The sequence below is a fragment of the Papio anubis genome, chromosome 7, assembly GCF_008728515.1.
Source record: "Papio anubis isolate 15944 chromosome 7, Panubis1.0, whole genome shotgun sequence".
NCBI classification, from domain to species: Eukaryota; Metazoa; Chordata; class Mammalia; order Primates; family Cercopithecidae; genus Papio; species Papio anubis.
Genome location: NC_044982.1, coordinates 156,144,108 through 156,161,916, shown reverse-complemented (window position 1 = coordinate 156,161,916; position 17,809 = coordinate 156,144,108). Strand labels below are relative to the sequence as shown.

General features: G+C 51.2%; 1 protein-coding gene across 1 annotated transcript in view; it reads left to right on the top strand.

Annotated features, from left to right (window-relative positions):
• Positions 1 to 9,966, top strand: part of OTUD7A (OTU deubiquitinase 7A) — a 373,417-nt gene extending 363,451 nt beyond the window's left edge. The window contains 2 exon segments of the mRNA XM_017960482.3: positions 675 to 1,422; positions 1,425 to 9,966. Of these exon segments, the coding sequence (XP_017815971.2) occupies positions 675 to 1,422; positions 1,425 to 2,083 (1,407 nt within the window). The 3' untranslated portion in view covers positions 2,084 to 9,966.
• The last annotated feature ends 7,843 nt before the right edge of the window (positions 9,967 to 17,809 follow it).

Below are 17,809 nucleotides of genomic sequence, written 5' to 3'. Positions count from 1 at the left end.
TGCCAAACTGAGTGAGAAAGGAACCCCTGAAGCGATTTGGCATCCCTGAATCAAGGGGGTGTTTGATTCAAGATCCGATGAATGAGATTGAGTACAAGGTTTCTGTCCCCTGCCTGGCGTGAGGAGGCGGGACATCTTTTCAAGGGAGACAGTTTTGTGCAGGCCCAGTGTCCTCCCCACCTGAAGGCCTCCATCTTCACAGAGGCTGGCCTGGGACCTGTGTCTGGTCAAGCAGGCGGCCTTGTTAGTGGGGAAGGCCAGAGTCTGAACCTAATCATTCTCTGAACTGTGACAAGGCTCTGGGGACCAAGGCCAGTGGGGTATTTGCACCATGCCCCAATCCCCTACTCAGGGTTCCAGGCTACCAAGTACCTGAGGTCCCCCAGAGAGAAAGAATGAGTACACCCCAGCTTCCGTGGCCAGAAGACACACGCAGATAAGAAGTCCCTACATCCTTTTACTACTGCAGCGAATCAGAGCCCACTCCTATCCGCTCCTTTCCTTCAGCACCGCCCATCCAGGTATCATAGTCACCAGAGAGACAGTGGGGACTGGGACAGTGAACCCTGAGGGCCCCAGCCTTGGCAAGACAGGGGCAAGGTGTCTCTTCCTCGGCCAGCCCGTGGACCGCTCTTCTCTAACCATCTTCACTCCGGCCCTCCCTCTCCACACAGGCGCCCCTGGCACAACCGGAGTCTCCCACGGCCTCGGCAGGGGAGGACGTGCAGTCCCTGGCCGACTCGCTGGACTCGGACCGCGACTCGGTGTGCAGCAATTCCAACAGCAATAACGGCAAGAACGGCAAGGACAAGGAGAAGGAGAAGCAGCGCAAGGAGAAGGACAAGACGCGCGCCGACTCCGTGGCCAACAAGCTGGGCAGCTTCAGCAAGACGCTGGGCATCAAGCTGAAGAAAAACATGGGCGGTCTCGGCGGCCTGGTGCACGGCAAGATGGGCCGCGCCAACTCCGCCAACGGCAAGAACGGGGACTCGGCAGAGCGGGGCAAGGAGAAGAAGGCCAAGTCGCGCAAGGGCAGCAAGGAGGAGTCGGGTGCGTCGGCCAGCACGTCGCCCTCGGAGAAGACCACGCCGTCGCCCACGGACAAGGCGGCGGGCGCGTCGCCGGCGGAGAAGGGCGGCGGGCCGCGGGGCGACGCCTGGAAGTACAGCACGGACGTGAAGCTGAGCCTCAACATCCTGCGCGCCGCCATGCAGGGCGAGCGCAAGTTCATCTTCGCCGGCCTGCTGCTCACCAGCCACCGGCACCAGTTCCACGAGGAGATGATCGGCTACTACCTGACCAGCGCGCAGGAGCGCTTCAGCGCCGAGCAGGAGCAGCGGCGCCGCGACGCGGCCACTGCCGCCGCCGCCGCCGCCGCCGCCTCCACGGTTGCTGCCACGCCAAGAGATCGGGAGACGGGTGGGCGGTCCCGGAGCGCGCCTCTCCGGGCCCGCCCACGCAGCTGGTGCTCAAGCTCAAGGAGAGTGTCGAGCTCCAAACGGCGGCGGGGCGGGCGGCGTGGGCGGCGGCGGGCGGCACGGCCTGGCAGGCGCGGCGTGGGCGCCAGCGACCGATCCCCGGTCAAGTATCCTCGGCGCCAGCGCGCCAGAGCGTCATCCACGTGCAGGCGTCGGGCGCGCGGGACGAGGCGTGCGCGCCGGTCGTGGGGGCGCTGCGGCCGTGCGCCACGTACCCGCAGCAGAACCGCTCGCTGTCGTCGCAGAGCTACAGCCCGGCGCGCGCCGCCGCCCTGCGCACCGTGAACACGGTCGAGTCGCTGGCGCGCGCGGTGCCCGGGGCCTTACCGGGCGCGGCGGGCCCGGCGGGGGCTGCAGAGCACAAGTCGCAGACCTACACCAACGGCTTCGGCGCCGCGCGCGACGGCCTGGAGTTCGCCGACGCCGACGCGCCAACCGCGCGCTCGAACGGTGAGTGCGGCCGTGGCGGCCCGGGGCCGGCGCAGCGGCGCTGCCAGCGCGAGAACTGTGCGTTCTACGGGCGCGCCGAGACCGAGCACTACTGCTCCTACTGCTACCGCGAGGAGCTGCGGCGGCGGCGCGAGGCGCGTGGGGCCCGGCCCTGAGCGGCGCGGCGCAGGCGGCGAGGTTCTACCTTCGAGGATTTCTTTTCCATTGTGTCGGTGTCTTTTTTACATGCTCTGGTCCACCGGAAGGCCGGCGCCTCCTCTGTCAGTGCCGTGTACGTGTTTGGTCAAACGTTCCTAATGGTGCCTGAACCTACACTGACGCCACTCAGGTAGTAGACGGATAGGAAACAAGTCATACTGTTGGAAGTGGGTGTGCTAGCCTAGCATCTGCCTCGTACCTGTGGAAACTCAATAGCCATTGCAAGAGTATTTTTGTTCCTCAGTAAGAAATAAAGAAATTCGCAGCCCTTTGTTTTTAGAAGGGAGTGTTTTACATGCTTTTTTTGCTTTTTTTTTTCTCCTAACCTAGCGATGACCTCTTCCAGGTAGCGGTGCCCTGTGCGCGGTTGGTAGTACCCAGGGCTTAGAGTGAACGCGCACCCGGGGCTGCGGTGCAGGCTCCTCTGCGAGCTCCACTTGCCTCCCATCCCGGGACCTAGGAGAAGGCGGGTACCTGGCCGCCAGCTGACGCCCTGGTGGTCACTGTGGCCCTTTAGAAACACACAGCTCCATTTCATAAGCCAAACCTCCTCCCCCAGCCCCGGCTCAAGCACCATTCACACACTGCCATCCAAGCCGCGGGCGGCCGTGGGAAGGGCACTGGACCACCCGTCTCGCGGGCGCGGTTAGGTACAGCGATGGCTCCCAGTGCCGGGCAGCTCAGGTGACAGGAGCTTTCCAAAGACACCTAGGGTCCAAAAAGCAGGGTTCCCATCTCACAATTTGGATTTGCCCATAGAGGAGAAGATAGGACAGCCTGCTCACATTTCTCCTTTGAAGGCACTTCCACAGTGGACTGTCGCTGGAGGGCCCCTGGGCGATGACCATCGGTGCCCCGGGAGACAGCGAGGAATTCACCCTTCGGTCACTGTGTAAGCCCCCACTAGGTTTCTGCTCTTTCCAAAGGGGAGGAGCTGGGGGAACCAGGAAGGAAGCCCACCCCAACACCTGCATCTGTCTGGGTTCAGCCAGGTAAAGGGACTCACTGTGATCGTGGCCCCTCCATGGGGCAGGACGACCCTGCCTCCGTCTCGTGACACAATGAGGGAGCAGCCCGATCCCTGTGCGGTCTCTTTTTTGGTGCCTCCTACATTTCTTGAGGAAAAAAAAAAAAAAAATGTGTCCTTAGCTACCCTGTTTTGAGCAGCAATATGCAGCCTCTTCCTTCCAAGATTACCTCCGGAGAACACCATTCTTGGCCAGGGACACTGAGGAGCTAAACCTGCCTCACTAAGGAACGAGCTTGTTTCCAAGAAATGAGGATAAGATGGGTAAAATCCTCACTAACAAAAGAATACTATAAAACCTGTGAGAGCCTTAGAATAGCTTCTAATACTCCTAGGAAAGGAGAAAGCGCCTGGTTTTGCTGTGAGCGTATCCTCAGAAAAAGCAGGAGGTCGACCATCTCTTCACTGGAGCCAGCTTCTCCTCTAGAAACGATGCTTTTTTCCCTAACTAAAGAGCAGCAAAAACAAACAAAAAAGTGGGAGGGGATTTTTTTTACTTGTTTGGAAAATTATAATAAAACAATTATCTCCTGTGAGTAATGCCTTTTTGCTTTTAATTATTCCACAGCAGGTGGAGTTTTCAGTAATTTGTTCAAGTTTTGCATAAGTGGTTCCTTAAATCAAAAATTATTTATTAAATAGGATCTTTAAGAAATTTTTTGAAAGTTTTACTTTTCCTGCTGAACAATATTTTCAATGTCTGGTAATTACTGTACTAACATTCACGTCCCTGATATTACTGGGGTTTCTTTTATTACTCAGAAAACAAAAGTGGTTTTTAAAAAATCTCATGGAGAGGGTCTGTGGCAGCTTTCTGGACTGATTCTTCGTGTCACGCTGAGCAGCCGCTTTGGCATCCAAAGCTGTGGGGTCACAGGAAGTGTTGCTTCGGGTGTGGATGCCAGCCACTCCTCATGCCCCTCACTCCTAAAAGATGGAGACACCCAACCTTAAAAATGCTTCAGTGGTCCATTCAGAAACCAAACTCACATGCACAAGATGTCAAGGAGGCATAAAGTCAACTCTTGTTTGTTTTTCTCATTTCTTAATGTAAAAACAGCCAACCAGAAGTTTCTAAAACTGGCTATGCAAATTCAGATCTTTTCTTTCTCATGCTATCTGCCTGGTTTGTTTAATTAAAAAAAAAAAAAAAAAAAAAAAAAACTGAGAATAAAAACAGTCCGTTGTAATACAGGAAAACCTTCCAAACCAGGCAGAGTACGTAATTATCAAAGCACCAGGACCTATTCTACCCTTGCATTTCAAAGTTACCTCCACCCATCACCATCTGATGACAGATGTGCCCTAAATAAGAGCCTGAGATAAAACCACTGGCTGCATCCTGCGTCCCAGCTTCTCAGTGTGGTAAAGAGGCGCCAGACGTCTGTAGACACCTGCTCCAGGCTGGTACATTACCACTCAGTCCACATGACTTAGGAATAGGATCTGAATCCGTCCTTCCTCTAAACAGTATTTTAAAAAAAAAGGGGGAGAGAGCCGATAGTCATATTAAATGTGCAGGCCCCATGCACCGACAGCATGCTCCTTGAGAAGAGCTGTTTAGACCTCGTCCCTGGCCAGAGACCAACTTCATCAGGCTGGCCAGGAACTATTAAAAACTGTGTTGACTGCAGGTGGGCCAAGGGCTTCCCTCATATTCCATGGCATGAGGGCCCTTTGTGGAGCAGGGAGAAAGGGAAGAAGGTGAGTCCCCCTGGGGTGTATGGCCCTGCTGTCGTCGCTGACCCTGCCTGAGAGCAGCCTTCCCCTCCTGATCTGGCCACACTTCCCTTTCTAGGAAGGACAGGTGTCTCCAAGGGACTGCAGGTTTCCAGAGGATCCCAGATACTTCTAAACCCCTGTGAAGGTTACTTCAGAAATTTACATTTCCTGCACATTTGTTACCTGGGTAAATGATTTTTTTAATATATTGTTAAGGGAAGGTGTTTTTCAGTGTATTCTGTTTGTAGATTTTATGCTGTGTCACGTTGAAATTTTACAAGCCAAGTTTAAACTATACTATAAAAATTATTTTTGTATTATTTTCAGAACATGCCACAGAGCAATATTTTGCACCCTTTATTGTCACAGGGTTGTCCCTTAGAAGGGTAACTGGAGGTGGGAAGGAGCTCCACTCTGGGCTCCGGGGGTTAAACGCTTTTTGCTGCTTGTTCGAATACCTTCTGAAAGTGGGAATGTATAAATGTCTGTTGTTATTGAAAGCTTGATTTCCTTTTTTCTGTTCATGGATTTTGGTACTGCACCTTTCCTCTTAAATGAATACTTTGTATTCACTAAATTACTGTGGACCTTTTCTTACCTATTACCACCCAGTGGCATTTGAATCTATTACTTTACAAATTGAATGTTTTTCCAAATGATTTAATTTCCTCATTCTCATAGCTTACTGTCAAGAATTGGGTGGCTGAAGATAAAAGGACTCTCCATGCCCCCCAGGTGCACACCTCAGGGTGTGGACATCCTCCATGCAGCGCCCGCCCTGTCTCTGAGGAGGGGTCATGGGTCCATCGCCCACCCCCACCTCCCCCCACTTAATATCCACAAACTTATTTTGCAAGCCATTCTACTTTGCAAAAATAAACTTAACCTAGCAAAATATACTTCACATTAGTTAAGATAAAAGGGCTGTACTTATCAATGGTGGGAAATTTGTGCAAGAAAAAAACAAAGACTTTTCCAAATCCGTGTGTGCAAGTTCCATTCCATGTGAGTCTTTTATTTACTAAGAGACTTGGAGTAAAAGCTGGAGGCATCTGCTGTATGTTTGGGGCTCCTTTCTTTATGACAAGATTCTTTTTCTCCTCATCTTGGTGTGGACTTTACAAATTAAGTTTCCCCAGTGTTCTGTCCTTTATCTTTCTTCAGTGCTTCTAATGAACAAGAAGAAATGTGTTTCCATGACTGAGCGAGCCCTGTGGGGTCAAGCAGACCTTACCAGCTCTGGCTTCATCCTCATTGGGCTGCAGAGGCGGCCCCTGCTCTAGTTGAGTCTGGTTCTGCTGCCAGCTGAGGACAGACACACCATATGAAGGGCCCAGAGGTAGCTGGCATGTCAGGGAGCAGGTATCCCCTTCCAAAACGCCTTAAAGTGATGGCTCTTTGGAGACCTGAGGCACCACCTTCACATTTGCTCCTGACTCGAAGCTCTAGCTGGCCGGTTTTAGTGTGGCTGGCCAGGGCAGTGACCAGCGCTCAGCTTTGTTCTTGTGTAATTCAACTCCACCCTGCTGCCCGTGTCCTCTCCACAGCTCTGGGTCTGTTGGCCCAGAGTGTATTTCTGCCAGTGCTGCCTCACTGACTCAGGAGTGGGTCCTGGATAGTTCATGATAGAGAGGCCAGCACATGCCATGGGGAGAGCCCCCCACACTTACCCCGGGAGGCCCTGCTGCACATCCAGGCTGGACCACTCTGCAAGCTTCTGTCGTGAAAGACAGGTATGGGCACTGTGCAGATTGGCCTGTTAGCAGTTATGCAGGTCCCTTCTTTTCCAAAAGATCTATTCTTCTTCCCACTGCACCCCAGCAGAAAAGAGCTAGGGAGATGCCCTGCAGGGACCCCCGGGAACAACAGGTATGTGCAGTCTGCACAGTATGAAGAACTTGGCCCCACCAGGCTGAGCGGAAGACACACGTCATTGCAGAACAGCACTGAAGCCATCATCTCCAACCATGCTAGTAATACTACTATTTCTATTTATTTTGCCAAATAGTTTGTTGAAATTTGCATTTTTGCTATTTTAATCTTGCCAAAAAAGGGGGCCTCACTAATCCTAATTATGTACATACAGAATGATGCACATTGCTTATATCTTTTTATTCCTCCCAAAGAGCATCTCAAGGATATATATGTATACACACACACATTTGTTTAACGTAAGGTGAAGAGTGCCATTTGGTTTTAAGAGTAAATATAGGCCAAATCTATTCAAGACCAAAGCAACCTATTAATTTAATGAGGACAAATTAGTGAAAGCAGCTGTTTTAGAATTTATCTACAGACACTGGAGTGCTACTTTAAATGAAGAAACAGCCTTCCACGGCAGAGGAAAAGCCAGGTCCTTACAAAGGCCTCTCCCACCCCAGTACTACTTCTGCCTGCTGCTCTGCCCTGGGACGTAGGCCTTCCTGCCATTTCTAGTCACAGGCACCCTCCTGCCTCAGGGCCTTTGCACATGTCATTCCTTCTACCTGGAACATTCTTCCCCAGAGAGCCACATGGTTCACCCCTCACTACCTGCCAGTCTTTGCTCCAATGTCACCTTTCAACGAGGCCTTCCCTGACTTCTTTATTTAAAATAACAACACACCCCACTCTCCCTCCCTACCCACCTCTCTGCATCTTCTTCTTGTGCATTTCTCACCATCTGAGTGCTGCAGATGTTAATCATTCATCCATTTATTTGATTCTCGCCTCCCCATCTCCCATAGACTGTAAGCTCCATGTGGGCAGGAACTTTCATGTGTCTTGCTCATCACTGTATCCTGGTGCCTACAACAGTGCCTGATACGTATTAGGCACTGGATAAGTATTTGTTGAAAAAAGGAAATGAAATCAGTAAATCGAAACCTATTAAGAGGCCAGAAAATGTCAATTTCAGCTTTCGTCAAATCCAGGTTCTATTATTGTGAGAACTTTAGTTGACCCAGTGACCTGGCTCCTGTGGGTACAAGATGGCTAGATATGGCATGAGCAACACTGGCAGCAGTGGTGGCTTCTGTCTGTGAACGCCTGCCCTGCCGCTAACCTGCACAGATGTGAGGCTCGTTGTTCGCAGGGGAGCATTTTGGAACCAGCTGGGATGAAGACAGTTTTAGACGGGTAGCTCTAGTCGTCAGATGCACAGTAGCGGGTTCCCATCACTCCATGAGGTCACTGTAGACCTGGACCATTCCAGAGAATCCTTTGTTCATCAGTCTTTAGGTGTCTCCCAGTCCTTCCCAGTTCCACACGGGTGGCAGCAGATGGCCCAGCCCAGGGAAAGTCTATCTGACCATTAGAAGGACTCATCCTCCAGCGACCAAAGCAGGTTGCAGAGGAAGAGGAGCTTGTCACAAACATTAACCAGCACAGGGCTGGGCAACTGCACTGACAAATTTGGAAGCAGCAGGACCAGAGAGCCAAGGTCCCTGGGTATCCCCATTGGCCGCTGGTAGAGGTGCGCTGGAAGGTCAGAGCCTTGACACCACAGAGCCAAGCAACACACACCGCCTTGGGCCCAGGACCCAGTGCTGGCAGCTGGCCTCACCCACAGCAGGGAGGTGTGGGTCCTCCAGTGACCTTCCTGCCCCTGCCAGATGATTTTGACAACTACCTAACCTTGGTGTTTACTTCTAGGTCCTTTGGCCAAATGCATTTTCTTCTAAGAGTTGTTGGCAAAATACTGTTACAAGCTTCTTATGGGACTTTTGTCCTACTGTGACCTGGTTAAAGGCTTTGTCCTTCTCTTTAATCCGCTTCTGTGGTTTTGCTGTCATTTCTCTTGATGCCATATTTTCAGGTCCTTCGTGGGAGGGGGCATAAGGTCTCCATCATAACGTCCCCTCTGCAGCTGTCCAGCCAGCAGTGACTGGGCCCCTACATGTGCGTTCCTATGCTTGAATTGTCAAATAAACAGTGTCCCTTTCATTGCTGCCCAAACAGACTGGAGGCCTGCTCCTGCCAGCACTCAGGGGGGGAGTGTGTGCTTCCCAAGAGCCTGCCCCCTTGGCCCATGCAAACTTTCTCCATGGCAGGTGTCCATGGAGGTCTCCCAGGCCCTATGGGCTGTCCAGCTCTTTGCGCACATTCTTCCCGCTTGCAGGAATGGAAACCAAACACCTGATATGGAATGATGACTTGGCAGCGGGGAGTGGGGCAGCTTGTCTCCACTAACTTAGGACCAAAACTAGGAAACTCACCATGAGCATGCTTTGGAGATCAGCTGTGGCCTCGAGCCCCTGTACACGCAGAGGCAAGCCCCACCTCTGACAGAGCCAGTCACCATTCAGTAGGAGCTTCGCTTCCCCAGGCCCACAGGTAGGAAAGGCTGGGCTCTTAGTCCTATAAGTAAAGGCGCTGTTAGGAGCAAGGAGCAGGTTCAGCTGGGTCCACAGAGGAACTAAGCTCCTTAGTGACCCGTTACTGCCTCATCTACGGAGTTTGAACTCCATTCACCATCACCTTTGAGAATTTGGCCTTGTTTTAACTAAGGATTGTTGAAGTAAATTATAACAAGGGACCATCCTCACCCTGTGTTCCATTAAACATGCGTTTGGCCTAATGAAGTCAGTGAATGTTCCTCTTTCTTTTTTGTTTTTTGGTTTCTTTGGTTTTTGGATGAAATATGTTGCTTTATTTCTCCTTTTTTTTTTTTTTTTAATTACTGTGGACAAAGGAAAATAATGAGGCAAAAACAGGTCGTCAGTCACATTACTTTGACCCAGTTGTGCAGAACCCCTTTTTACCTGCAGGTGTTAATTCCAATTCAATGCAAATATCCTTTTCAATCCGGTCCATTCTTGGAGAAGAAACCCATTGTAAGAGCTGTCTTCTGTGGTTGGGATATTACTTTGTAAAGTATTAAAGCACTAAACCAATTTTTGCAATATGTAGTAAATCTTGCTTTCATTTTGGAAAACTTCCAGTAATGACTACTGCACTTTTTATAGAAGAATTGTATTTAATTTCTTTCTTTTATGAAAGATTATTTCAAGTAAAAATAGCTCTGTAATCTGTGTGACATGGCTTCTCCATTACCTGACACAGAGAGAAGCTTTGATGCCTACTCAATAAAATTAACATGTTTGTAAAGTATTGCTTGGCCCAATTATTTGCCCACTGACTCCTGTGTTCTTGTAAAATGCCATCTAAGAAAAGCTTTATTGCCAAGAGGAAGAGGACTATATCAGGCATCCATCCATACCAGTATTGTTTTGTTTAAGTGTTTTCCCACCCAGATGAGATGTAAACCCAGTTGTCACAGTTTCATTCTTTTTATTTTTTTTTTTTTTTTTTTTTTTGTATTTTTAGTGAAGACGGGTTTTTGCCATGTTGGCCAGGCTGGTCTCAAACTCCTGACCTCAAGTGATCCACCTGCCTCAGCCTCCCAAAATGCTGGGATTACAGGCACGAGCCAGCACGCCCAGCCAAGTTTCATTCATGTAAGTGGAAAATAGTTTATCTCCTTTTTAAAATGACCATGACACATTTTGTCTGGATGAAAGCTGTATTTAGTCTGTTTTCACACTCCTGATAAAGACATACCTGAGACTGGGTAGTTTATAAAGAAAAAGAGGTTTAATGGACTCACAGTTCCACGTGTTTGGGGAGGCCTCACAATCATGGCAGAAGGCAAAAGGCACGTCTTACATGGCAGCAGGCAAGAGAGAATGAGAGCCAAGTGAAAGGGGAAACCCCAAAACCATCAGATCTTATGAGACTTTCTACCACAAGAACAGTATGGGGAAAACCACGCCCATGATTCAATTCCCTCTCACCATGTCCCTCCCACAGCGCATGGGAATTATGGAAGCTACAATTCACAATGAGATTTGGGTGGGGGCACAGCCAAACCATATCAGAAGCTGAATAGGGTTGTCCTTAACATGTCTTCACCAGAGGTTGCAACCATAAGCAAGAGAATGGCAGCTGGGAGCATAGAGGAGGAGGAGGATTTTGCCGTGAATTTTTGTCTGTGAGTGCTCTTCTACGGAGGAGAGGCGCTGCCTCTGTAAAAGAAAGAAGCCCCCTCAGGAGGCTGTGGGTGGGGTCCAGGCCACAGGCCTGTCTAAAGCAGGTGTGATGCACCCAGGACTCAGTCCCAACCCACTGTGCGCCATGCACTGGGACAGTGACGGAGGTGGTGATGACAGGGCCTCACACACTGAATAGGCATCATTGGGGGTGGCACATTCTCCGCATAGTGGAATTCAGTCCATGCAACAACCCTATGAGATAGCAAAATCTCTGTGTTGTAGACAAGAAAAGTAAGGTTTGGCGAGGTAAGACGTAAAGCCAGGATTCCAGCTCAGGTGTGTCTGACACGAGGGTCTGTGCTCCCAGCATCAGAGTACATTGTCATCTTAAGGAATGGGCAAGGCCCCCGCCCAGGAGGAGCTCACAGTCTGGGGGAAGGTGACACACAAGTCCATCTGGCTCCAGGTTGGGGGTGAGTTAGCACAGATGGGAGAAGGACAGGAAAGATACCTGGTGGGGCTGTGGGATTTGCTGGTGCAATGGCCACTACATACCCATGGAATCCTCTTAAGGCCGATGGGACCATCCGTTTCTGGCTCTAATGTTTTTCTACATGAGGAAATAGGAAACTGTTCCGAGTTTGTTTAGGACAGGCAGAGAATCCCATATGAAAGGCAAAATCCTGCATTTGAAGCTTTGAAAAGTGCTTAGAAGACTATATAGGATGGTGGTAGGAGCCCTGGATTGGGAGACAGGCAGGCTGGCCCCAGAATTGACCTGGAGGAAGGCATCTCACCCGTCCAGCCGCAGGTTTCTGTTCAGTGAAATGAGCGACTCAAGAAAAGGCTCTTGAAGTTTCCCCACCAAATCAAAGAATCTGTGTATTTAGGAAAACAGAAGTCACCTCAGTCGTTTTAACAGAGAATTTAATATAGGAAACTAGTCAAGCAGGTATTGGAAGCCTAAAAAACACAAAAAGGAGACATACAGGTCCCGCGGAGAGAACGTACAAGAAGCAGCTCCCTCACAGGGTCAGGGGCAAAGCAAAGAGGCGCGTTGTTAAAATCCACAGGCAGAGAGGGCAGGGCTCCACAGCATTGAGGTCAGACCCTTGAAAAGGGCGCTCCTCCCAGCTGGTGCCTGTGCCTCAGGAGGCCAGAGGAGGAGGCTCACGGTGCTAGTCTCAGATCTCCAGGGAGGGGTTGCTGGTGTCTCAGGAGGGGGTGTGATTTGACAGCTTCTTTCATGTGGAGGGGGGGAATGAAATTGAAGCAAACTGCAGCTAGCAAGTGAAGAGCTGTTGCTAAGACAACATTGAGAGAAACTGGAAGCAAAAGGAACTAGCAAGTCCCTGTGCATCTTGACCCACCTACACACATGCATATATATGCACGTATGCACGCACATGTATATGTGTATACACGCACACTGAGCAAGAAGAAAGATAGGCAAATATGCCTCCCTGCTGCAGGCCCCCCGGAACTGAAGCTGGCCACAGAGCACGGTTGATGTTTGAAACTCCCTTCTTCCATAACCATTCCATGTTGGCTTTGCTCTCAGGCAGACCTCAGCGTGTTGGGATTCTTTACCTGATGCACAATCCAAACTTTCATTCCGGTAGATTCTGAGTCCTCACAGGTCCTTTTGTTCAATGCCATTGTTTACCATTAACTTATTTTTTGATGTGGACAAAATTAAAGGCACCCCAAAGAGTCCCCTAGATTTCAGACATCATTTCTTGGCCCCCATTGTGTAGTAACAACTCATTCAGTCACCCAGCCAGTAGAGTAACGATCATCTTTGCATTGATTCAGCTAGCTCAGAAGCCCAAAATGGCCAGGTCTCAGCTCCGGGTTCAGCGAAATCACTGTGCCACCTGTTGGGAAGCTCCCTGGGGAAGTAAGAACTGCAAAACAGAAAAGCGCTAAGGTCTGGAGCAGGGGAGGTATAGATTCTTGGTTACGGGGTGTGAGGCAGGGGCAGGTACAGATTCTTGCTTACGAGGCTTCGTAGTGACAAGAGCTCCTCATATGCCCACCTCTTGTTTCCCAGACCGTGTGTTCCGGCCATGGGACCACCATATGGCAGACCATATGGCAGTTGCTGATTCAAATCCCAAACTCCATCTGTAAGGTAGAACCCCGACCTTTCAGGGAGCTGTCTCCCTGCTGGCATCCTAACTGAGTTTTCAGTAGGCAGGTCCACAGTGCTATCAAGTCAGCTGCTTCTGGGTCAGTGGGATGTGCAGTAAGTGAAGTCCTTTTGCGTGATCTCATTGCCGTAAAATTGCAATTCTTCATCAGCAGTAACACTGTGTAGAATACCACAGCAATGAATCAGGCACTGTTTTCGTCCATGATAGTGGCTTTTGGCAGCAGCATTGCAGACAGGGAGAGCAAATCCGAATCCAGGGCACACCCATTCTAGTGAGGGAAAATGATTTTCCCTTATGAAGGGGTCCAGCTGGCCAACAGGCATCTGGCTGGCCCTTCCCAGGAATGCACCACAGGGGAGCTGTCAGAAGATCACTCCAGCAAAGCAGCGGTAGCCTCCAGGCTGGCCTTGGCAAGAGGAAATTCATGTCATTGTGCTCATTCACAGCCTGCATCCCTGCACTCATGGTCCTGGGCGCATTGAATAAACATCAGGATGGCGGGTGAGAGGGTCAGTAAACATCAGGATGGCTGGTGGGAAGGTCAGCTAGCATCACAGAGCATGCTTTCTTGTCCACCTGAGTCTGAAGAGCCTCCTCTGCACAGGGAGCTCCTGGTGAGCATAAACATGCCACCCAAATATCTCCAGTCTCTTTACACCACCTGAGCAATCCAGCCACATACATCCTCCCCCACTTTCCCGGACATACATCTGTTACCATGCTTCCTTGTCACCAATCTTGGAATCCTGTTCTTTCCAAGTTCCTGACCATCTAGCGAATTGTTTTCACCTGCCCATGAATCAGTGTAAATCATGGTTTCTCAATAGTGGCACTATTGAAATTCGGGGCCAGATCATTCTTTTCTGTAGGGGACAGTCCTGTGTGCATTGTTAGATGTTCAGCAGCAGCATCCCTGGCTGCCTGTGATGGTTAGTTTTATGTGTCAGCTTGGCTGGGTGAAGGGATGCCCGGCTAGCTGGTAAGCCATTATTGCTGGGTGTGTGTGAGGGTGTTTACAGAAGAGATTAGCATTTGAATCCATAGACTGAGTAAAGATTACTCTCAGCAACGTGGGTGGGCCTCATCCAAATCGTGAAGGGCCCACATAGAACAAAAAGGCAGAGGAAGGTTGAGTTCACACTCTCTGCTTGAACTGAAACATCCATCTTCTGCCCTTGTGCTGGCTCTCCAGCCCTCAGACTCGGACCAGACTTATACCATTGGCCTCCTTGCTTCTCAGAGCTTTGGGTTCAGACTGGCGCTACATCAGGGGCTTTCCTGGGCCTCCAGCTTGCAGGTGCAGATCATGAGATCTCCACAATCACGTAAGCCAACCCATCACAGTAAATCTGTTTTTGTATATCTCTATCCCATTGGTTATGCTTCTCTGGAGAACCATGAGTAATACACTGACCTCCACTCACTAGATGCCAGTAGCACCCCCATCTAGTTATAGCAATCGAAAATGTCTCCAGACATTGCCAAATATCCCTGGAGCTGGAGAGCACCCCCTGCTGAGAATCGCTAGTGTAGGTTAATTCCTCTGACTGTCTTTCGGTCCAGAAAAGCGAGAACCATTTGTTCTATTCAAGCTCCATCCACTGGGACAATTTCCCTTCCCCGCCATTTACCAGAAACACTCCAGAGCTCCCACGGCCCACTCTCAGCGGGTACCCACATATCCCAGAGAACCATCTGAAGGCAGGTCTCAGCCATCTAGTCACAGAAGTTGATGCGGGCCACAGACGTAGATTGAGAGAGGAGTCAACACAAGCAGGAGTGCATGTCACGGGGGTCTCAACCACCTGCTCACGCACTGACCCGTGCCTTCTGGATTTTCTCCAACCCATCCTCTCATGCCCCATCTTCACTTGATGACAGATTACAGCTGCATGTGCCCAACTTTATGGATGAGCGGGTCGAGTAGCACCCAGTCTTTGATGGCCAGCTTAGTATTGCAGAGTCAGCTGATGTCCTCGGTCATCTGTTCAGTCCTTACCAGGACCCAGTGGTACACCAGGAGCTGCTTTTCGGAAAGCGAAATGTATATATAGAGAAGAAGGCATGGGTTTGCTCCAGAATATAAGGTTCAATACCACAGTTCACCTCCTGGGGCTCTCTGCTATGTTGCTATTGGCCACAAACACTTGAGCGCCACTGAATCTGTTGGGTGATGAGGCCCAGGGGACCCCACCTGCAACTGGTAGTCTTACAGGCGCCCTGGATAATGCGTTGGGATATCACCCCAAATCATGTATAGGATGCCTTCAAAATGCAAAAAGTCTCAGCAAGCATCATGCCTCATTTTGGGGTATGATCACTTATCTTCCACTTTCTTGGGGTGTCCTGAAATGCTCCACAGGATCCTTAGCCACTTCACCAAGTGGGTGAGCCCCCCAGCATTTATGGGGTTCATCTCCTACTTCTGTGTCTTACCGAGGTGGTGGCAGTGACTGCTGCCATCGCGCTGGCTGCAGAAGGGAGGCGGCTGGGGCTGCACACTCCATGGAGCTGGTGGGAGCCCCGCGCTTCTGAGTTGGGGCAGAAGCTCCCTGAAAGCCGCTGCAGTCGCCCAACCCACGGCTGCAGACCCAGGCCTCCTGTGTTGCCAAGAAGGCAGGGGCCCCGCCCTCCTGGGCGGGGCTACAGCCATCCAAACAGCAGCTGTGGATCCAAGCCTCCCTGTGCTCTTGGAGGGGGCCGGCAGCAGGTAGGAGCTGCCCTCCTGGGTGCAGCTGCCCGACAGGCAGCTACAGACCTGGGCCTCCCGCTCCACAGAGCAGGAAGGAGCTAGGGACAGGCAGGAATCCCGCCCCTTCCAAGTTGGTGGGGCGGGAGCTCTCCAGGTGCTGTTGCGGCCCTCCCAGGTGCAAGACAGGGGCATCTCTGCAGCCTGGACCCTGGACCCCCATCTTCCGTCCCTGCAGGCTCAGCGGTGCCTGTTGCCACTGCCTGGCCCCTCTCCTCTCTGGCACCTGCTCCAATCTCAAAGCCGGGTTGGGGCCAAGCCCTGAGGCCATGAATGGCAACGGAAGGCCTGGGCGGAAGGGGGGGTCCCTGTAAGACCCCACCTTCAGACCAAGGAGGGCCTGAAGGCTGGGGCTAGGCTGCCAGTCCCACGGACCAGAGTGGGGACTCGTGGTGCCTCCTCCGGCCCGCCCATGGCCACCAGTGGACCAGTCAACATGCACTTCCTCCCCTCTGAGGTCCATAACAGCCCTGGACTCAGCCAGAACAGGGCAGAGGACAGTCAGCCAGGGGACAGTCAGCCAGAGGACAGTCAGCCAGGGGACAGTCAGCCAGAACAGAGCAGAGGACAGCCAGCCAGGGGACAGTCAGCCAGGGGACAGTCAGCCAGGGGACAGTCAGCCAGAACAGAGCAGAGGACAGTCAGCCAGGGGACAGTCAGCCAGGGGACAGTCAGCCAGGGGACAGTCAGCCAGAGGACGGGGAGAGGACAGAGAGATGATGGGATGGCCAACTGCAGAGAGGAGCTTCCCACTGTGGGTCTTCTCTGAGCTGTTGTAATACTAAATAAAGTTCTTCTTCGTCTTCTTCCTCCTTCACTTGTCTGCATACCTCATTCTTCCCCAGATGCAGGACGAGAACTCAGACAAAGATGCCATGGAGGTTTCCGGGCGTGAACACCCCAAAGATCCCGAAACAAAGGACCCTAATGTACTTGCTACTCGTGTCCCATCAGGACCAATCAGCATAGTGTCAATGGTGTGGTCCACTATGGTTTTCTGTGGCATCTCTGCGGATGCTATCATGGCAGAGGGCGCAGGAAAACTGGCATAACCCTGAGGCAGACTGGGAAGGGGTGCTGTGGGCACCCTAGATGCCAGCAGACTGTTTCTGGTGTTCCTGGACATTGACATAGAGATTAAGAGCCAACTCTCAGTGCCACGGGGCTGCAACTGTGGCTCCCAATAAAGAAGCTTCAGGCAAGGCATGGTGACTCACACCTGTAATCCTGGCACTTTGACGGGCCAAGGTGGGTGGGTTACCTGAGGTCAGGAGTTTGAGACCAGTCTGGCCAACATGATGAAACCCCATCTCTACTAAAAATACAAAAATTAGGTGGGCATGGTAGCATGTGCCTGTAATCCCAGCTACTCCGGAGGCTGAGGCAGGAGAATTGTTTGAACCCAGAAGGCAGAGGTTGCACTGAGCCCAGGTTGCACCACTGCCCTCCAGCCTGGGCAACAGAGTGAGACCCAGTCTCAAAAAAAAAAAAAAAAAAAAAAAGGAAGCTACATCCAGAACAGCAGCTGCAATTGGAGTCACCAGCTGGTTACCTTCACTCTGATGCACTGTTTTTCCCCAAGATGCGTCTGTCTTCAGGAGAGGTTAAGCAGGCCAGGGAAGCCGAGACATAATAGGAACTTCCACCCTGAAATCTTTCGAGTATTTGATAGCGGCACTCATCTCTGCAATTCCCCTAGGATGTGGGGTTAATTACTTTGATTTACTATTGAGGTAGGGAGGGAAAATTCCAAGACTTTTCCTTTCTTTCCACTTTCTACCAAAATGGCATTCGCTCCGTGGCAGAAGAGCCAACGTGGGGGCTCTGTGGGGGCTCTGCCGGTTGCCAAGTGGAACTATTTCAACTGTACGTTCAGAAATGGGAGACATAACCCCCGGAGAGCCCACAGACACCGTCCAGTGGAAATTCACACTTGGGACCAAACTCTTTTTATCATCGGACCCCCATAAGTCCCCACTTTTCTGGGCCATTGTAGTGTCTTGAAGTCCCCAATATCGGTGACATCTCAGAGCCAGTGCCGAGTAATCACGAGATTA